This window comes from Oncorhynchus nerka, linkage group LG15 (genome assembly GCF_034236695.1).
Source record: "Oncorhynchus nerka isolate Pitt River linkage group LG15, Oner_Uvic_2.0, whole genome shotgun sequence".
In the NCBI taxonomy this organism is placed as follows: Eukaryota; Metazoa; Chordata; class Actinopteri; order Salmoniformes; family Salmonidae; genus Oncorhynchus; species Oncorhynchus nerka.
The window spans coordinates 58,866,222-58,887,837 of record NC_088410.1 but is presented as its reverse complement, the minus strand read 5'-3'; the positions used below and the strand labels follow the sequence as shown (position 1 = coordinate 58,887,837).

The following is a 21,616-nucleotide window of genomic DNA, read 5'->3' as shown; positions in this document are numbered from 1 at the left end:
TACAGAAATCAAAATACAAAATGCAAGCAGAAAGAAAGAAAGAAAAACACGGTCATAAGAAACAAACACAGTCATCCGTAATAAGGTCCTCAATCAGCTTTCTGAATTGCCCTCGAGGCACCAAAACACACACCAAAACACAAAGTGTTGAAGATTGTTCTACTGTACCTAACTCAGTAGAGACCAAATGAATTTCCAGAGTTAGCCATCCCTGTGACCGGTTGTGGTAGCTCATACGGTACGTCTAAAGTTTAGTAGTGATGTTAGGTACAGTGGGACTTTTGTAAATGGGCTTTATGAATGAAAACATAGCAATGTATCAACTTACAGTGACATCAAAGAGGGCCAACCAACTTTGCAACTTTGTATGCAAATGTCATTTCAATTACGTGTTGAGTGGCCAAACATGAGACATCACACACGTCAAAGGTCCACATGATCAATGTAATATCATTTGTGAGTATTTGTGAGCTTTAACATTACAGTTCAGCCTACCACGTGAGGAATAAAGATGACACATTCAACTTTACATCAGATCTTGGGAGGAGGAGGGAGAATGTGAGTTTATTAAGGGGAGGTGAGAGAGACGGAAACACAGAGAGAGAGAGAGAGAGAGAGAGAGAGAGAGCAAGTGAATGGGAGAGAGAGTGTGTGAGTGAGAGCACAAGAGAAAGGTGGAACGCCTATGCTCTGGTCAGTCTAAGATCTTACCAGACTGAAAATTGTTGTCCATTCAGATCATTTCTAAGATAACGCATATGGTTCTAGTTTGACCTTGGGGTCAGGGAGTAGAGATCACAGAGAAGAAACTTCCTTGTCGGTAAGTCCAGTTGTTTTGACCATGTTGAACCGTGGAGGATTAAGTGGAAAACATCTATCGTCATCGCTTGTTTTAATAGTTTTCTCTGTTAATGGTTGACTACTAGTCAGTCACTGCTCCTATTTGTCTTTCATTATTATATTAAAGGATGCATTATCTGTTCAGTATGCAAGGCATCATTTAAACATCTATAAAAGCAATATGTAGTAAACCAAGACAAATACTGTATGTGATATGAGGTTTGCATGTGCAGACAGCATTTTAAGATAAGATATTGTGCGGCAGGCTTTGTCATTTCTTTACCCCTTGAAGAAGAGGATACAGGGGCAGAGGAGACAAGTAGCATAAAGAAGATAGACTCACAATTCCTGTGGTAACAGGGTCCATGACCCTCTGATGAGAATCAGATAAGACAAAGCAGACACGTAAGATTAGATTTGAATGTTTTTAGGATTCACTATGTATCCATCTGGTCTATTAATGAAGAAATACATTAACTCTACAATGTTCACATTGATGGCATGAAACAACTCCAGGGTAATTTGTTTTTGATAATCAAAGGTTGATTGGTTCTAAACAAATTGTCTATTAGGGTGACATTGGCTCTCTGTGTGTATGTGTGTCAGGGAGAGTGGGCTTACAGGTGTGTTCGAAGATGTCAATGGTGAAATGGATGTTATCTTCCGCATTGGTAGCAATAAAAAGAACACCAACATGTAATTTGCTTTGTTGTGTGTGCGTGTGTCAGGGAGAGTTGGTTTACAGGTGTGTTTGGAATGAAGATGTCAATGGTGAAACAGGCAGCAATGGCTGCGGTGGTGGTAGTGATGGGAAGCATGGCCGTCATCGCTCTAATCCTCACATTAGTTCAGCACCACTCAGTGGATCTCCCCCATCGCATGCAGGTGAAGAGAAATTACAACTGTTATCTGTGATGTGACTGCTGTAATTTACTTCACAGCCCTTATCAGGGGCAGAATTGATGGAAATTCACTACGGGAAATCACCCATGTAAAATTCCAGAATTCACCTTAAAAAGTTTTAAATCCTTTAACTTTGGGAATTCCATTCCAACATTTTCCCCTCCACAATTCCACCCGTGTCCCTTCTGGATATCACATTGCTTTCATCATATCTCAGATTTCAATGTTATTTTATAAAGTTCATACATTTACCATTCAAAAGTTTGGGGTCACTTAGAAATGTCTTTGTCTTTGAAATGTCTAGAAGGCCAGCAACACGGAGTCACCTCTTCACTGTTGATGTTGAGACTGGTGTTTTGCTGGTACTATTTAATGAAGCTGCCAGTTGAGGACCTGTGTGGCATCTGTTTCTAAAACTAGACACTAATGTACTTGTGCTCTTGCTCAGTTGTGCACCGGGGGCTCCCACCACTCTTTATATTCTGGTTACAGCCAGTTTGCGCTGTTCTGTGAAGGGATTAGTAAATGGCGCTGTACCAGATCCTCAGTTTCTTGGCCATGCTCACATGGAATAGCCATTTTTCAGAACAAGAATAGACTGATGAGTTTCAGAAGAAAGCTCTTTGTTTCTGGTCCTTTTGAGCCTGTAATCGAACACACAAATGCTGACGCTCCAGAAACTCAACTAGTCTAAAGAAGGCCGGTTTTATTGCTTCTTTAATCAGGACGACAGTTTTCTAATGACCAATTAGCCTTTTAAGATGATAAAATGTGATTAGCTAACACAATGTGCCATTAGAACACAGGAGTAATGGTTGCTGATAATGGGCCTCTGTACATCTATGTAGATATTCTATAAAAAATATGCTGTTCTTTAAAAAACAAGGACATTTCTAAGTGACCCCAAACTTTTGAACGGTAGTGTATCTCACGGGATAAGACAGGGCCCCTGTAAAACTTCCAATATGGGATGGTTTTCAACATCAAAAGGGGAATGTACAAATACAATTCCTATCATCACTAACGGTCTGAACTCAGAAATGTTTTTATTTTTTTATTCTCCCAGTAAGGACAATGTTAATCTTAGTTTAGCTCTCTCCCTGTACGTATTCCTCTCTGTATCAAACACACAGGCTCTCCCGTACACACAGGATTCCCCAATATGGAATGGTATTTGACTTCTCTGTCTGTGTGTCCTTCAGTACGGGATGGTGTTTGACGCTGGATCCACACACACTTCTCTCTACATGTACCGTTGGCCTGGCAACAAAGAAAACAACACTGGGGTGGTGTCACAGATGCTGGTCTGTGATGTTGATGGTCAGTGCCCCACCTCTTTAAGGAATACCTAGGATAGGATAAAGTAATCCTCCCCCCCCCCCCTCCCTCCCCCCCCTTAAAAGACCTAGATGCACTATTGTAAAGTGGCTGTTCCACTGGATGTCATAAGGTGAAAGCACCAATTTGTAAGTCGCTCTGGATAAGAGCGTCTGCTAAATGACTTAAATGTAAATGTAATGTAAATGGCTGTCTGTGAACCATTATTACTACTCTATTATTTGACTCATTCTTAGGGGTAAATCCTAACTTACACATAACTCAAATGTTCACTTTGTCACGTGTCAACACGTTAGTGTTGCACAATTCCAGTGACCCCCCCCCCCCCCCGGAGTTACTCATCTGGGATTTCTAGAGAATTTGGCAACAATAGTTGATGTCTATGGAAGAATAGTTAGGATTCACCCCTAGAAAGGGAAAGGAAAGGGGGATACCTAGTCAGTTGCACAACTGAATGCATTCAACTGAAATGTGTCTTCCGTATTTAACCCAACCCCTCTGAATCAGAGAGGTGCGAGGGGCAGCCATAATCGACATCCATGTCTTCGGCGCCTGGGGAACAGTACTTTAGAAGTTACAATACGCCCCTCAGCCATCTTATACCTATTTTGATGGCAGCTTGATCTCAAGGCCAAGACAAATCATAATTTATCACTTAGTAATGGTTGTCATATCAAGACATACAGTGTATGCCTTTAGTGTCTCACACCCCTATCCCTTGCTCTTCCATAGGAAATGGCATCTCTAGCTATGCCCGGGACCCCCCTGCTGCAGGGCTCAGTCTGAGGAAGTGCCTGGACAGTACACTGGCAGTCATCCCTGCCAACCAGCTGAGGGAAACTCCTGTGTACCTTGGTGCTACCGCTGGCATGCGACTCTTGCAGTAAGTCAAGACTGCACCATTTTATCTTGATGTAATCATTTACATTTACCACATCCCAATAATCAGACTTTATGAAGAAATGCGCTGGGAAACCAACCTGGTCTCAGAGCATTTCGTATTATTCTGTGCGTACTTCCGTGGACACTCCATTTAGTATGATATGTTATGTTTCGTATGTTATGTATTCATTTGTGGATGTCCATCACCAATTTTGTATGATATGTTACGAAATACAATTTGTATTATATGTTACAAATTTGCAGAACTTACACTACGTTGTGAATTTGCAAAATGTAATATATGTTACGAATTCTAGCTAGGTGGCTAACATTTGCAGGGCTAGGGGTTAGGGTTAAGGTTCCGTTTAGGAGTTAGGTTAACGGTTTAAGTTTAGAGTTAGGGGAAGGTTTAGCTAAAAGGGTAAAGGTTAGGGTTAGGTGAAGGGTTAACTAAAAGGGTTAGGGTTAGGTGAAGGGTTAGCTAAAAGGGTAAAGGTTAGGGTTAGGTGAAGGGTTAACTAAAAGGGTTAGGGTTAGGTGAAGGGTTAGGTGAAGGGTTAGCTAAAAGGGTAAAGGTTAGGGTTAGGTAAAGGGTTAGCTAAAATGGTTAGGTGAAGGGTTAGCTAAAATGGTTAGGTGAAGGGTTAGCTAAAAGGGTAAAGGTTAGGGTTAGGTGAAGGGTTAACTAAAAGGGTAAAAGTTAGGGTTAGGTAAAGGGTTAGCTAAAATGGTTAGGGGAAGGGTTAACTAAAAGGGTTAGGGTTAAGGTTACGTTTAGGAGTTAGGTTAATGGTTTAAGTTTAGAGTTAGGGGAAGGCTTAGCTAAAAGGGTAAAGGTTAGGGTTAGGTGAAGGGTTAGGTGAAGGGTTAGCTAAAAGGGTTAAGGTTAGGAGAAGTGTTAGCTAACATGCTAAGTAGTCGCAAAGTAGCAAAAAGGTTTAGTAGTTGAAATGTTGCTAAAATGCTAAAGTTGTCGGATGAGATTTGAACTCAACCTTTGGATTGCTATCCAGGGTTGGTAGATGTTCAAGTTATACTCCCACCCATCCACCACCCCGACCAACCACCCTGAAGCTTAACATATGGCACTAAATAGTCTCTTGGATTTACAGAATAATATGAAATGCTCTAAGACCAGGTTGAGGAAAACATCCCACTTATCTATGTGGTGACTATTTAACCTCCTGTACAGTATGACTGGGTACTATGTGCTCTTCCAGGCTGCAAAACTTGTTTTTTTTATAATAAAGAAGCATTTCTGAAATTGACTTCCATTGTCCTGCAAGAGTGACTGAATATTGTCCTCTCCTCAGGCTACAGAATCAGACCCAGTCTGATCAGGTTTTGGAGCAAGTAACCAAGGTGATCCAGGGGTATCCTTTTGACTTTCGGGGAGCACGGATTCTCTCTGGGATGGAGGAAGGGGCTTACGGATGGATCACCACCAACTATCTACAAGAGGGCTTCATTAAGGTGTGTATAGGGCCTATAGAATAGGCAGTGGTGTAAAGTACTTAAATAAAAATACTTTATTAAAGTACTACTTAAGTTGTTTTTTTTGGGTATCTGTACATTACTCTTTATATTTTTGAAAACTTTCACTTCACTACATTCCTAAAGAAAATTATGTACTTTTTACGCCATACATTTTCCCTGACACCCAAAAGTACTCAATTACATTTGAATGCTTAGCAGGACAGGAAAATGGCCCAATTCATGCGCTTATCAAGAGAACATCCCTGTTCATCCCTACTGCCTCAGATCTGGAGGACTCACTAAACATAAATGCTTTGTTTGTAAATGATGCTGTGTGCCCCTGACTATGCGCAATTTTTAAAAACAAGAAAATTGTGATGTCTGGTTTGCTTAATATAAGCAATTTGAAATTATTTATACTTGTACTTTTGATACTTAAAACATCTTTGGGATTGGTGTCCCTTCCATGGGACAGTTGAGCTAACATAGGCTAATGCGATTAGCATGAGGTTGTAAGTAAACAAGAACATTTCCCAGGACATAGACATATGATATTGGCAGAAAGCTTAAATTCTTGTTAATCTAACGGCACTGTGCAATTTACAGTAGCAGTTAAACAATACCATGCTATTATTTGAGGAGAGTGCCCAATTTTGAACATGAAACGTTAGTCATAAACAAATTAGGCACAAACTTTGCACATACATTGCTAAATCTAAATTGCACCTGGGCTGGAATAATACATTACGGCCTTTCTCTTGCATTTCAAAAGGTACAAAAAAAATACAAAATAATGTTTTTTTTCTTTCTTTGTAATCTTTTACCATATCTCATGTTACATTCTCCTACATTCCCACAAACTTAAGTGTTTCCTTTCACATGGCACCAATAATATGCATATGCTTGCTTCAGGGCCTGAGATTTAGGCAGATAGATTTGGCTGTCATTTTAGGCAAAAATTGAATAAAAAGGGGCGGATCCTTAAGAGCTTTTAAGTATATTTTTTCAATTAAATTGACTTGATACTGATGTACATTTAAAACCAAATACTTTTAGAGTTTTACCCAAGTAGTATTGTACTAGGTGACTTTCACTCAAGTCATTTTCTATTAAAAGGTATGACAATTGGGTACTTTTCCACCACGGAGAATAGGTTACACACACAAAGGGCCATCTATGCAAGTACCCCTCGTTGCGGCACACAGAAAGGGACAGGTTCGGCTGTGGGCAATAAGAGCTAAGACGCTAATATTTGTGTAAACTCTACATAGTGGGTGTCACTGAGAAGCATGATACCTATGGATTGTGCACCCATGAAACAGGGTAAGACTGTACAGTGAATATAAGTATGCCCCCAATGCAATTATGCAGTCTAAATCAAATCAAAGTTTACTGGTCGTGTACACAGATGTGTAGATGTTATTGCAGGTGCAGTGAAATGCTTGTGTTCCTAGCTCCAGCAGTTCAGTAATACCTAGCTATAAAAAAACAAACATTATATTTACTTTTTGAATTAAGAAATGGCGGAATTAATCCAATGAACCCAAATAGCACTGTAACAGTAATCCAAATGCAATCTGTACATCTACACCAGATGAATTTAAACAAGATACTGTATACTTCTTAAGGAATCAAAAACAGCCCATCATTGTAGCACTGTGTGATGATGGGGAGTGCTAATCATTAGGTTTCCTTCAGTCAGAAGAAAGGACGACTGAACCTAATCTCAGCAAAAAAAGAAACAGCCCTTTTTCAGGACACTGTCTTTCAAAGATAATTTGTAAAAATCCAAATCACTTCACAGATCTTCATTGTAAAGGGTTTTAAACACCGTTTCCCATGCTTGTTCAATTAACCATAAACAATTAATGAACATGCACCTGTGGGACAGTCGTTAAGACACTAACAGCTTACAGACGGTAGGCAAATAAGGTCTAAGTTATGAAAATTTAGGACACTAAAGAGGCCTTTCTACTGAATCTGAAAAACACCAAAAGAAAGATGCCCAGGGTCCCTGCTCATCTCTGTGAAAGTGCCTTAGGCATGCTGCAAGGAGACATGAGGACTGCAGATGTGGCCAGGGCAATGAATTGCAATGTCCGTACTGTGAGACGCCTAAGACAGAGCTACAGGGAGACAGGACGGACAGCTGATCGTCCTTGCAGTGGCAGACCACGTGTAACAACACCTGCACAGGATCGGTACATCCGAACATCACACCTGCGGGACAGGTACTGGATGGCAGCAACAACAACTGCCCGAGTTACACCAGGAACGCACAATCCCTCCATCAGTGCTCAGACTGTCCGCAATAGGCTGAGAGAGGCTGGACTGAGGGCAGGTCCTCACCAGACATCACCGGCAACAACGTTGCACATGGGCACAAATCCACCGTCGCTGGACCAGACAGGACTGGCAAAAAGTGCTCTTTGCACACGAGTTGCGGTTGTGTCTCACCGGGGGTGATGGTCGGATTCGCGTTTATCGTCGAAGGAATGAGCGTTACACTGAGGCCTGTACTCTGGAGCGGGATCAATTTGGAGGTGGAGGGTCCGTCATGTTCTGGTGGCGTTGTTGCAGCATCATCGGATGGAGCTTGTTGTCATTGCAGGCAACGCTGTGCGTTACAGGGAAGACATCCTCCTCCCTCATGTGGTACCCTTCCTGCAGGCTCATCCTGACATGACCCTCCAGCATGACAATGCCACCAGCCATACTGCTCGTTCGTGCGTGATTTCCTGCAAGACAGGAATGTCAGTGTTCTGCAATGGCCAGCGAAGAGCCCGGATCTCAATCCCATTGAGCACTTCTGGGACTTGCTGGATCGGAGGGTGAGGGCTAGGGCCATTCCCCCCAGAAATGTCAGGGAACTTGCAGGTGCCTTGGTGGAAGAATGGGGTAACACCTCACAGCAAGAACTGGCAAAGTACTTAATGCAGCTGGTGGCCACACCAGATACTGACTGTTACTTTTATTTTGATCCCCCCTTTGTTCAGGGACACATGATTCCATTTATGTTAGTCACATGTCTGTGGTACTTGTTCAGTTTGTCTCAGTTGATGAATCGTGTTATGTTCTTACAAATATTTACACATGTTAAGTTTGCTGAAAATAAACACTTGACAGTGAGGACATTTTTTTAGCTGGGTTTATATGATTCTGAGGGAGGGAGGGGTACTGAAACATTGGATATCAGGGCATTGCAGACATTCATATTGTAGATAGTGAGCCATGTCAATAATCCAGTACATAAATAAATATGCAGTGTGTATAAACAGTGCAACTAAAATACAATAGTAGTAGTAATATTAGAATGAGATGTTGAGAATACAGTATTTAAAAATACACACTACAAAACCCCACCCCAATACATCCAGTGTGGTTTAAACAATTTATGTTTGTTGTCAAACTAATGAATTCCTGTATTTAATTTAAAATTATGTAACAACATTCCAACTTTGTTGAGCATTATTCTAGTTCAAATATGGCATGATTCCACTCCGTTTGCATCACTTTCAATTAAATTTTAAAGGCGAACCGCAAATTCCATTGTGGCAAATTGTTATTGTGGTTAGCGTTCAGCAGAAGGACATTGGCCAATGTACAAAAATAAATAATGTAGAACAAAATATGCCTCCGATTCTAAGGAATTATGTCATTTCTATTCATGGCATTCCTATCTGCAATGTTCCAAAAATGTTTTTGCACTGAACATGCCCAGGCAAACCCACAGCTTTATACAAACCCTGCGCTGCCCATCACTTGTCTGTCTGGAATGCCTCTGCAAATGAAAACCATGTGGTAGGAGGGGGCGGCCCGGGGACGACCCGCCCACAGTCGACCCTCAAACCATTCCTTGGCCAGTGGCTTCTCCATCTGCGAGGTTGAGTCAAAGTGTTAACCTTGACTGAAGTATTCCAACTACAGAGGCTTGGTCTCAGACAATGGTATCAAGCTTGTTTAGGCAAAATTAACAGATGTTTGTGGATATACCGAAGGAGTACCATTTGTTACCACTAATAACCTGTTACATTGGTGAATTGCAGGTCTGCAGTTTAAAACTATTGCTAACATACAGTATTTGTACTTCTCCTAAGCAGCACGGCTTTGAGGGAGGATGGGTGCGTCCTAAAGGAAGGAAGATCTGGGGCGCCCTGGATATGGGAGGCTCTTCCACCCAGATAGCCTTTACTCCCAGCCAGCCTGTACGGGACCCTGCCTCCACCCTGGGACCCAAGCTCTATGGTTACCAATATGAGGTGTACACACACAGCTATCTGTGCTATGGCAAGGAGCAGACCATGAGGCAGCTACAGGTTCATCTTCTCAAGGTAAGTAGCTGTCTGGTCACCAGTTCGATGAAACTTGAATGAATTGCAGAATGGTTGCAGGTAAATCAAATCACATGTTATTGGTCACATACACATGCTTAGCAGATGTTATTGCAGGTGTAGCAAAATGCTGGTATTAATACCAGGTAAACTCCCCATACATGTAGATATTGTATAAAACCAGTTTTCTGGAAGAAAAAGCAAACAGGCTGTAGTGTTCTAAAGAAAGATACTGAACAAACAAAGATTTGTTTTGGATCTTACTGAAATGAAATCCAAAGAAAGGTCATCTGGGAAAAGGATGTTTGGCATGCCTTTGAAATATGGATCCAAAATCATTTTATAATAAGAATACATTAAAGTTGGGATATACAGTATGTGACATTTCAGCCTCACCCAGGCCTTCTTTAAGACACATCATACATTTATTTCAGTCAATTCAGTGAAGAATTGCCCTAAAGCGGTTTGACTGAATGTGTCTGAGTCAGAAGCATTTCATGGCTGCCTTAGGTAAGTTCTTGTACGATTCAAGCAAACTTCCTCCTCTACCAGATGAGTGGGTCTACCCGCCCAGTCAACCACCCCTGCTACCACCTGGGTGACAACCTAACCCTGACTCTGGGTGACCTCTATGACTCCCCCTGCGTGGCCAGACCCATGACCTTTGACCCAGCCTCAGTGGTCACCTTCACAGGGACCAGTGAGCCACTTCAGTGTCTCAACCAGATAAAGAACTTCACGAACCTGGCTGCCTGCTCCCTGGCCCCTGACTGTGGCTTCAACGGGGTCTACCAGCCCCCTGTCAGTGGAAACTTCTTTGTGAGTATTCATCCCATATCTATGCAAACCCCACTCAACTGGCACTCCAGGCAGGCTCAATCGAACACTCCAAGTATTTGAAAGATGTCTAACAGTATATACAGTGTACAAAAATATTAGGAAGGCCTGCACTTTCCATGACAGACTAGGTGAATCCAGGTGAAAGCTATGATCCCTTATTGATGTCACTTGTTAAATCCACTTCAAATCAGTACAGGGGAAGAGACAGCTTAAAGAAGGATTTAAGACGATTGTGTATGTGTGCCATTCAGAGGGTGAATAGGCAACACAAAAAAACAAACATTTAAGAGCCTTTAAAAAGGGGTATGCTAGTACGTACCAGGCGCACCGGTTTGACTGTGTCAAGAACTGCAACTCTGCTGGGTTGTTTACCGTGTGTGTGTATCAAGAATAGTCTATCGCCCAAAGGACATCCAGCCAACTTGACAACTGTGGAATGCTTTCGGCACCTTGTCGAGTCCACGCCCTGACGGATTGACAATGTTTTGAGGGCAAAAGGGGGTGCAACTCATTATTAGGAAGGAGATCCTGTTTTGTACACTCAGTGTGTATCACCATCATTCTGTTTCCTTTCCCCAGGCTTTCTCAGCATACTATTACACCTTTGACTTCCTTGGTCTAGCACCTCAGTCCTCTCTGTCTCAGGCTACCACCACTATAGACACTTTCTGCAAAAGGACCTGGAGCTCGGTGAGATATAGAGACCTCTGCTGACCTTTCACATTGCCAGTACACTTCCTTAAAACTGTATAGCAGTACACAGATTCATCGAATCATACTCAAATCACATGCTAAACAGGTAATTGAGAATGAACATTGAGTCTGAGCATCCATAACATGTCATTCTTTTTTAGCACAGATATCAATCCACAGTAGCCTACAAACTTTACCTCGTAATCATCTAATTCCCAATGTTGCTACAACGTGCGTAATAACTTTTTTGGCAGCTCAAGAAAGAGTACACTGTAAAAGACAAGTACCTTCGTGATTACTGTGCCTCAGCCAACTACATAATGACAGTACTACTAGACGGCTACAAGTTCAACCAGACCTGGGGAAACATATACTTCCAGAGACAGGTGTGTTTAACTATGCAGCAATATGTAAGAACGTCAACATCCTATTGAAAGATTTAACTTCAGGACACAAAATTAATGAAATTATACCACAGAATAAACTCAGTATTTTTGTGCGGCAGTCAATATGAATAGATGTGCTGTATCATACATACACACAGGACAGTGGAGGCTGCTGAGGGGTGGACGGCTCAAAATAATGGCTGGAACGGAGTAAATAGAATGTCATCAATACCATTCCACCTATTCCACCCCAGCCATTACCACGAGCCCATCCTCCCCAAATGAAGGTGGCACCAACCTCTTGTGATACAGTATATGTTTATATATACATCATCGGTGTCTATCAGGTGGCAGACACAGACATTGGCTGGACGCTGGGCTACATGTTGAACCTGACCAACCTGATCCCATCAGAGCTCCCCCTGGTGGTGACGGGTGTGCAACACAGCCAGTGGGCAGCGGAGGTCTTCTTCATTGTGTTTGCCGTGTTCCTCAGCCTGATGGTACTGGTCCTACTGTGGCTCTGGAGCCCACAGGACGGACGAGGCAACAAATGACAATCGATGAACGTCTCGGTCTTCTAGTCACCGATGAGATGCAATGTGATGTAACAGCAGCGATCAATAAGATCAGAACGGATCGGACGAGTGTGGCAGCTCCTGGAACTCCCAGTAATAGTTAAATAGTCATATTTTCTGTCAATATGACTAATTATGGAGGCTGTTGAATGCATTATGAATTTATTAGGCATTTATAAGCTGCATAGCTTGATATTGTTCATGCAAATAGAAACCCTACAACTATAATATATAACTACCTAATATAAATGAATAGTGTTGGTATGAACGTATACCTCAATGATTTTATATATTTTTCCCCCCATAAACAGTAATTGAAGGAAGTACCAAAGGGAGGATCATTTCAAGTGTCACATCACTATTACTACCGGATTTGTTCAATGCATTTGATATATATTACACTTAGAAATAAAATACAATCATAAGGGTGTATGAGGCACAAATGTGTGTGTGAGACTGTGCTGCAAGATTGGTACATCTCACAATCTTCTCCACCTTGATCAGCAGCAGCCAGATTTCTTCTTCGGGGGTTCTTTCTGCAACACCAAGCTTTCCTCTTCTTGTCGCGTCTCCTCTCCCAACTGCTTTAGCGTCCTTGAAGCAACACACCAAATCAATGCTCGACTATTCACAGAGAGTCACTTTCCACAAGCAGAAGAGGACAACGCGCAAAACAGACAACAGCCCAAATACCCAACAACACCTTCCACATGAAACATCAGTCTGCATGTCTTACCTTGCCAGCGTTTCCATAGACAGAGTCACATTGTCACCTGTGGCAGCGCTACACTCCATGAAGAGCATGCCGTACCCCTGTAAGAGTGACATCAATATTAGTATTGTACGTATGAATTATTTAAATCCTGAAGGTTGGTACACACCTCAATTTCAGCACCAGCTACAAAACGGTAAAATACCCATTTAGAACACGTCCCTTACCACATGTTAATCCTACAGCCCAGTTGCCCAAATTCTGGCTGTTCAAGTTACAGTAACATACCGTTGCCAGATTTTCCCCTTCATGAGTCTGAACCTCTCGTTCTAGATCAGCACAATCGGCCTTGTTCCCAAGAAGTATAACGATGACGTCATCTGGGGCCCCTTCCTACAAAATACAAAAGTTAATGACAGCACAATAGATACCAATGGAAGAAAACAGTGAATCCTGCAAAAACAATTGTTTGTGTTGTTACATACTTGTTCTTTGCTTCTAAAAATGAAAGGCATGATTTAAATGGCCCCTACCTGAACGCAGTTGACCCAGTAGCGGATGTCACAGAAGCTCTGAGAGGAAGTGATGTCATACATCAGCACTAGACCCTGGGCTCTGTGGAACACCTGCCTGGTGATACTGTGATACCTGGGGAAGAGAGTAAATAATAAGATGTTACAATAGTCTAATATGAATGTAATTATATACTGACAAATAAAAACACACGATGGGTTCAAATAAGAACAGAGGAACAGATTCTGTATCTAATGCTTGATGTACAACGACCAACTGTGATGAACTTAGGGCTATAGTGTCACCTTTCTTGACCTGCAGTGTCCCATAACTGTAAAGTCACTGGGCTGCCATCCACTGTCACAGGATGTATACAGGTATCAATACCTGCTCGGAACAGAAACAAACAAACATGAAACCAGACGAATGAGCAGCACAGTAACATTGTACCATGGTGTTTGTTTGTCTTCACATGACATGGAAGGGCATGGTGCCAAACATACAAATAGGATAATGATACTCACCAATGGTAGCATAGTGGTCCATACAGAACTCGCCACTTTGGAAGCGCTTCATGAAGGACGTTTTGCCCACACTGCTGTTGCCAACCATCACCACGTTGTAGGGGTTTGATCGAGAGCCATTGCTTCCTAAGGTACCTGGAGGCAAGGGGATCAGAGAGACTGGTCTATTACAGTCACGATCACTTCTCTGATCTCACTCAAAGTCAAGCGGAGCACAGGGCCTCAACAACGCATCTCCAGCAAATTAATTCTAGGTCGATTTACTTACTCAAGACTAACCTTATACCCCGTGTACCCCCCCCCTCACTGCTACCATTCTATTCTTACCAGATGGCTGTTTCTTCTTCTCTCTGGTGACCGGGCTCTTCTCCACACGCTCTGCCTTTTCTTGAACTCTTTTATTCCCATGGCCTGGCTGTGGAGCTGCAGCCACTTGTTCAATCCCTCCTCCATTCAAAGCAGAGGGAACAACCTTAGACAAATAGAAAACGTTCTCTCAAAAAAAGGAGGGGGGGGATATGCTAATCTCTTCAACGTGAAATGTGTGATACTGTTGTGTGTTCAATAACATACTATCTGGTATACACGGTTCGTAAAATATTTAGATGTAACAAATGAGATGTTTAACACAGTGGAGCAAAAAAGTATTTAGTCACCAATTGTGCAAGTTCTCCCACTTAAAAAGATGAGGCCTGTAATTTTCATCATAGGTACACTTCAACTATGATAGACAAAATGAGAAAAAAAAAATCCAGAAAATCACATTGTAGGATGTTTAATGAATTTATTAGCAAATTATGGTGGAAAATACGTATTTCCACCCCAAGTGGTAGAACTTGCACAATTGGTGGCTGACTAAATACTTTTTTGCCCCACTGTACGTGCCTTCAGAATGTATTCACCCCCTTTGACTTTTCCCAGGTTGTTGCGTTACACCCTGAATTTAAAACAGCAGGTTGAAGTTTCTATTGTGTTATTGAATGACTCAAAATCCTCTGTGATGGTCGAAGCATCTGACTCAAAGAAATGATCTGACAAATGCCCAGAGCTGGAAAATGTGAAGGACACCACCTCAGCATGCTCACTTTCCTGCCTCCTCTCTTCCTGTTTCTTCCACTCCCGTGTTATTGGCTTACACACAATACTCCATAATGTGAAAGTGGAATTGTGTTTTTAGAAATGTTCACTGATTAATAAAAAATAAAAAGCTGAAGTGTCTTGAATCATTAACTATTCAACCCCTTTGTTATGGAAAGCCTTTTTTTTTTGTCCCATCGCTGCAACGCACTCAGGAGAGGCAAATGTCGACATTGTTACTGCACAATACTAACCTAAATGACAGAGTGAAAAGGAAGGCTGTACAGACTAAAAAAATATTCCAATAAGGCACTAAAGTAAAACTGTGATAGAGAAATTATTTTAGATCCTGAATACAAAGCTTTATGTTTGGGACAAATCCGAACACAACATCACTGACTACTACTCATATTCATATTCACTTCATATTTTCAAGCATGATGGTGGTTGCATCATGTTATGGGTATACTTGTCATCGGCACAGACTGAGGTTTTTTTTAGGATAAAAAGAAATGGAATAGAGCTAAGCCCAAGCAAAATCCTAGAGGGAAAACCTGGTTCAGTCTGCTTTCCAACAGACACGGAGACATTTTCACTTTTCAGCCGGACAATAATAATCAGTAAATGTTACTGAGTGGCGTAGTTAAAGTTGACTTAAATTGTCTTGAAATTCTAATGGCAAGACTTGAAAATGGCTGTCTTGCAATGATCAACCACCAACTTGACAGAGCATGAAGAATTTAAAAAAGAATGTGCAAATATTGTACAATCCAGGTGTGCAAAGCTTATGCTGACCAGAACGTCTGCGTGTGCCATCGCGCACATGTTGATTCATCCACCCACACGAAACGCAATCAGGACACGCAGGTTGAAATATCAAAACGAACTCTGAACAAACTATATTCATTTGGGGACATTTGGCGACAAACTTTAAGGTGCATTACCACCACCAACTGGACCTCAATTCATATTTCAATCACCCAGGTGGGTAAATGCTCCTAAAAATCAATGAGGAGAATCAATGAGGCAGCGTGTCAAGCCTCACAAATAGAACCAAGTTCTATATTAGCGCCTGGCTACGCACGAGCAGTGTGGGTGCGGTGATTGAATAACATGTGTACATTTATTTTGCAACGTATGCGCTGCAATATAAATGTACACATATATGTTATTCAATCACCACACTGCTCGTGCTAATCTGTGTAGCCAGACGCTAATATAGAACTTGGTTAAATTTGTGAGGCTTGACGTGCTGCAAGTCCTGCGAGCGGTCTGGTCTGGTCAGTAACCAGAAACAATCACAGCTGTAATCATTGCCAAATGTAATTCTAAAATGTATTGACTCAGGGGTGTGAATACTTATGTAGATATTTCTGCATTTTATTTTCCCAAAAATTTGCAAAAAATCCTGAACCATGTTTTCACTGTCATTATGGGGTCTTGCATGTAGATGGGGGAGGAAAAAAATACATATTTAATCTATTTTTAATTCAGGCTGTAACATGTGGAAAAAGTCAAGGGGTATGAATACTTTCTGAAGGCACTGCATTTTGAAAGGTTAGGGCCGAGGTCAGACTTACAGCCTATGAACAATTTCCAAGTATATTAAAAAAAAAGACAAAAAGGTAGAAGTTCAAACAAGTTCTTCTTTCTGGGGCGGCAGGTAGCCTAGTGTTTAGAGTGTTGAGCCAGTAACCGAAACGTTGCTGGATCGAATCCCCGAGCTGACAAGGTAAAAATCTGTCATTCTGCCCCTGAACCAGGCAGTTAACCCACTGTAGGCCGTCATTGTAAATAAGAATTTGTTCTTAACTGACTTGACAGGTTAAAAAATAAATAAATCCAATGAGCCTTCCAATAAGCGCATCAAATTCCTAGTTGTGACAAATCTCTTTTCTTTATTATAACATTTTTCAAGAATGAGAATCATTTGTAAGGAATGCCACAGTACCTCTATAAATATTGTCTCCTTCTCTGTGCTCTTCCTCTCCTGTTGGTCCTCCAGACTGACAGCTTTAACCCTGTGCTCCTCTTGAAATCGTTCCGAAATAACATTGATGTCCGGATCTCCAATGGCTTCCTCTCTAATCTCTGCCCCAGTTACCCTTTCTCCTGTCTCCTGCTGTTCTTCCTCTGAGTGGAGTCCACCTGGTGTCCGACGGGTAGAGCCCATCTTTCTTCTCTTTCCTGTAGCTTTGGATTGATTAACATCCTTCTGAGATTGGGAACTCAGAGAGAGAGATAATTTCAAAGGAAGACTGGGGCTTGGTGTTGAAAGACGTTCCATGGAAGCAGTTTGGGTGAGTCTATGAGAATCTATACAAACCATATCACCTGACTCTTGGGCTGCTAAACCACAGGAAGTTAGGTTGCTTTCGCTCTCAGCGGCTATTTTCACTTCTATCTCCTCCGCCTCTCTAACTTTAAGTTCTACAAACGCAGACTTTTCTAAGGCAGATTCTCCTACTATGGTCTCTGTCACCAGCCCCACGGGCACCTTTTCTAGAAGTTCCTCAAGCTCATTCTTTTCTATGCTAGACTCAATTTCTACTGCTATCATGACTGCTCCTACATCTTCTAGAACCTCTGTGTCTTTTTCTTTCTCATCCTCCTTTCCCTCTGGTCTCTCCTCTCCTTGTCTATCTCGAGGAGCCCTGCGAGTGGAGCCCATCTTCCTTTTTCTCCGTGGGGCGCCTGCCGTTTCTTTCGGACAAAGAAAACTCTGCAGTGAGGGGGGATCTGGAGGGGAGTCAGTGTCTTCTCTTGATTCACAGAGTGTTACCTCCAATGATGTTTCTTCGTGTTGCAAACCAGAGACATTAGGATTTGAGTTCCGTGTGTCATTGGTCAGGTAGGACTCTACAGTGGGAAAATCAGGGTTGTGAAGAGTTTGGCTACTATCAGTCAACTCAGATTCACTTTGAAGAATGAGTTGTGTTGCCATGGATTCATCATTTACGATTGACTGTCTCCTACTTTCTATTTCGTTACCATCCATTCGTCCCTTTTGATTTAAAGTACTGACAGAAAAGCTGAGGTCAGTCAGGACATTCTCATCTCTTTTTTCTCCTTCGTTCTTCTCTTTACCAGCTCCATCCTTTGATTCCATCAACATTTCAAACTCCATGTCCTCTCCCTTGTCTTCCATCACCTCAGTTTTTTTTATTTCTTCTTGTTTTTCCTCTGTGCCCCCTTCTCTTTGTGCAGGATGCCTGCGAGTCGACCCCATCTTTCTCCTCCTGCTTGGAGAGGAACTCTGATTGGAGTCTGCGTTTGCTGCATTATCACCTTGGTCCTGAACACTCTGCAGTAAGGGTGGTTTGAGAAAGGAGTTGGTGCTTTCATCAGAGTATGAAGCTTGGACGAGTTGACTAGCAGAGATATTAGGATCAGTGCTCAAAGGCTCATCTGTTTGGCGGGGCTCTGTTGTGAGAGTTGCGCCATCATACGTAATTTGGCTGCCAACACCCACTTCATTTACAAGCAGCACGTGATCACCAACTTCCCCCTCGCTGAGTAAAATGACTGATGTGTCCAGTCCGCTTGTGGTATTGGAGTCAGTGTTTGCATCCTCCTCATTCCCTTGAATACTCTGCAGTAATAGTGGGTTGAGAATGAGAAAGGGGTTAGTGATTTCCACACATGGAGTATGGATGAGTTGACTAGGAGAGATATTGGGATCAGTGCTCAAGGTGTCATCGGACTCTATTGTAAGAGCATGATTATATATTATTTGGCTGCAGTCACTCACTTCAGAATCATTCCCAAGCAACGTATAATCACCAACTTCCTCCTCGCTGAGAAAAAGGTCTCCTGATTGGAGGCCTTCAGTGTTGGACTGGAACAATGGGTCAACTATGTGAGCCATGCTTGCTTCACTGTTGCGCTCAGTTTCTATATGGCCAGTTTCTATAAATACAGTGGCTCTGTTGTCTTTGTTATACAATTGATCATCAATACCAAATGAATAGATGACATGGTCAAAAGGGGTTGGTTCAATCAGAACATCCTCTCTTTTCTCATCATCTGCTCTATGCTCCGGTTCCAATAACATCAGAGGCTTTTCCAATGTTTTAACACCGAATCCTTCCACTGTTCCCATGTCCCACTCTAACTGCTCTCCTATCGCTTCTATGTTTTCTGTGTCTTCCTCTGTTTGGAAATTCCCCTTTCCCTTCTGCTCGCCTTCCTTCTCGTCTCCACTGGCGCTGCCTTTAGGCTCCATAGACATTTCACACTCAGTCTCTTCGATGCCACACACTTGTTCTTTTCCCACGATGGCCTCTTCACCCTCACCATAAAGATACCGATATTTACGTATCTTACTCTCTCCATTTTCTTCCACCCTGCGAGTGGAACCCATCTTTCTTCTTCTCCCTGGAAAGCTGGATCCTGTGTGAGCACGTTCGTCGTGACCGAAAGAGCTATCCGAGGGGGTTGATTTTAAAAAGGAGGTAATATCCTCACTTCGCTCAGGTTGATAGCCTTCTACATTGTCTAGTTGTCTAAAATGAGGTCTATATGCCAGTACTATATTTTCTTCAACTATCAGATCAACAAAGTCCTCTGCTTCATCTCTTTGGAGCAATGCTTCCTGATTGCCTGGTCCAATAGAGTTAATATCTTGGACTTTGGACTCATTTAGATCAGGTTGAAGTTTCTCTTCACCTTCTCCACTTTGGAGGACTATTGTGTTACTGAATGACTCAAAATCTTCTGTGATGGTTGAAGCGTCTGACTCAAGGTATTGATCTGATGAATGCCTAGAGATGTTTAATGTGGATGACTCCGCCTCAGCATGCTCACTTTCCTGCCTCCCCTCTTCCGGTTTCTTCCAGTCCTCTGCTATGGGTTCAGCAGCGAATCCCTGAGCAGCTTGTAATGCAAGGTCAAGAGACAGATGGGGGAGTGAGTCGGTTCCAGGAGTATCTTGAAGCAATTCACTCCTATAACTAGCCACAGCTTCACTACTAGGTTCAGTATCCTCACCAACTTCCTCTTTACATTTGTCATCTGATTCGTCGGGTGTGTTAGAAGCAAACAAAAGAAACTCACGTTGATTTCTGCTCTCAGTGTCCATTTCAATTTTGTTTGGTCCCAGGAGCCCTTCAGTGTTACTGTGGGACTCAAATTCCACAACGGATGCCTGAAGTTCTAAGGACGTTTCGGTGTCTCCAGTTTCATCATGGTGCTTCTCCCCAAAGTCTGTCTCTTCTCGGTTGCCTTTATTCCTACGAGTAGACCCCATTTTCTTCCTCTTCCCTGCAGTGTCAGGTGATTGTAGAAGATATGGGTTTCCAGGTTGAGACAGCTGTGACTCTGCTAGGTCATTTAGTGATGGATTAACATCTTCCATGAATTGTGGCGTTATTGAATATAAGCCCTTCGATGAGAAAAGGTCTGTTTGTATGGTTAACGAAACCGAATCAGCCCCAACTCCTTTCCTTTGCGCTGACGACATTTCGGACTCATCGTTCTTAGTCTCATTTTCATCTTGATTCCGAGGGCGTCTTCGTGACGACCCCATTTTCACTTTTCTTGATTTCTTGTCAGACATGGTTCTTCCTATATCACCACACAGACGGTAGGTTGTTAAACCTTAAATCTCGCTGGAATTAAAAAGGCTTCCAGTTATGATATGCCCTTTGCATCTTTTACACAATACAATTAACTTACTGTGAAGGCACCACAAATGTTTAGGCACTAAGATGTTTAAGCCGACACTCCCAGTTATGTAACTAATGCATAACTAACACACAAATGTTATCTGAAAAATGATTTAACTGAATGCCAAGATTAGACACGATATTCAAAAAAGCTAAGGCGAATACACATTTACATTAAATGCACCAGCTAATAATCACAGCGGGGTTATCAATTACATGCAAGTTATGCAAACAATAGGTTTGCAACTACCCCCCATTTTAAACACTGTATGATGAATAATTTCCTGTTTCCAATGTCAACAACACCCCAGAGTGTCACACAGAACAGTCTCTCTAGACATCCGCATTGCCTCACGACTTTCAACTGCTCCGGCTTATCGCCTAGGATCTGGTTTGAAGTTACACTAATAAGAAAACATTTTTAAAATGCAGATAAAAGTGACCACTCACAATTCTCTTTTGAAATTTTCCAATGCAAATTAACCTGACATACGCCTTCCACCAACAACCACAATACTTTATGTACTCACCTCCAGAATCCACTTGTGACTTCTACCTTCAGATGAGATGTTCAGGAAATCCTTTAAAAACGTCTCCAAAAAAACACTGTATGATGTCAAGTACTAGCTAGTATAGCATGCCAGGTTTAACTCTTCTGTTGAAACCGTTTCCGATTTCAGCAACTGTGACCAAAGACTTCCTGTGTAATTGAGACTAGCTCTTATGTCGAAACAAACTGAACTGCGCAAACATCCTTGAGCAAAAAGGATCCTTCCTGAAACTGCTAAACTAATAGCTTTGAGGCAGTTCTGGTCATGAGAACTTCACTGTGAATACGTTATGGCGAAGTTTAAAAA

At 42.1% G+C, this 21,616-nt stretch overlaps 2 protein-coding genes across 5 annotated transcripts; one reads left to right on the top strand and one right to left on the bottom strand.

Annotated features, from left to right (window-relative positions):
• The first annotated feature begins 594 nt into the window (after window positions 1–594).
• On the top strand, window positions 595–15,229 carry LOC115142972 (ectonucleoside triphosphate diphosphohydrolase 8-like). 2 transcript variants are annotated; one of them, XM_029682899.2, is made up of 10 exons: window positions 596–820; window positions 1,569–1,725; window positions 2,946–3,063; window positions 3,814–3,964; window positions 5,277–5,436; window positions 9,540–9,770; window positions 10,323–10,589; window positions 11,190–11,300; window positions 11,558–11,689; window positions 12,037–15,229. In XM_029682899.2, the coding sequence occupies exons 2-10, from the start codon at window positions 1,597–1,599 to the stop codon at window positions 12,244–12,246; spliced, it is 1,509 nt and encodes a 502-aa protein (XP_029538759.1). In that variant the 5' UTR covers window positions 596–820; window positions 1,569–1,596; the 3' UTR covers window positions 12,247–15,229. The 2 variants fall into 2 exon arrangements, with proteins under 2 accessions (XP_029538760.1, XP_029538759.1); XM_029682900.2 differs by lacking the exon at window positions 1,569–1,725 and having other exon boundaries at window positions 595–820.
• On the bottom strand, window positions 12,413–21,442 carry LOC115142971 (uncharacterized). 3 transcript variants are annotated; one of them, XM_029682898.2, is made up of 10 exons: window positions 21,290–21,442; window positions 18,845–20,702; window positions 17,045–18,685; window positions 14,344–14,488; window positions 14,017–14,151; window positions 13,798–13,879; window positions 13,513–13,627; window positions 13,268–13,372; window positions 13,004–13,080; window positions 12,413–12,861 (listed from the first exon to the last, which is right to left on the bottom strand). In XM_029682898.2, exons 2-10 carry the CDS (start codon window positions 20,648–20,650, stop codon window positions 12,768–12,770), a joined length of 4,200 nt encoding a protein of 1,399 aa, XP_029538758.1. In that variant the 5' UTR covers window positions 20,651–20,702; window positions 21,290–21,442; the 3' UTR covers window positions 12,413–12,767. The 3 variants fall into 3 exon arrangements, with proteins under 3 accessions (XP_029538758.1, XP_029538757.1, XP_064857826.1); XM_029682897.2 differs by having other exon boundaries at window positions 17,045–20,702; XM_065001754.1 differs by lacking the exon at window positions 18,845–20,702 and having other exon boundaries at window positions 21,290–21,355.
• Window positions 21,443–21,616: the final 174 nt, after the last annotated feature.

What these genes read in the sequence shown, in the direction of transcription:
- LOC115142972 (XM_029682899.2), top strand. Translation starts at nt 1,597, where the DNA reads ATGAAGATGTCAATGGTGAAACAGGCAGCAATGGCTGCGGTGGTGGTA. An exon ending in CTGTCAGTGGAAACTTCTTT is followed by an intron (nt 10,590 to 11,189) that starts GTGAGTATTCAT and finishes TCCTTTCCCCAG; the next exon opens with GCTTTCTCAGCATACTATTA. An exon ending in ACATATACTTCCAGAGACAG is followed by an intron (nt 11,690 to 12,036) that starts GTGTGTTTAACT and finishes GGTGTCTATCAG; the next exon opens with GTGGCAGACACAGACATTGG.
- LOC115142971 (XM_029682897.2), bottom strand. Translation starts at nt 20,650, where the DNA reads ATGTCTGACAAGAAATCAAGAAAAGTGAAAATGGGGTCGTCACGAAGA. An exon ending in GACACTGCAGGTCAAGAAAG is followed by an intron (nt 13,628 to 13,797) that starts GTGACACTATAG and finishes TCTCTTCCCCAG; the next exon opens with GTATCACAGTATCACCAGGC. An exon ending in TCTATGGAAACGCTGGCAAG is followed by an intron (nt 12,862 to 13,003) that starts GTAAGACATGCA and finishes TGTTGCTTCAAG; the next exon opens with GACGCTAAAGCAGTTGGGAG.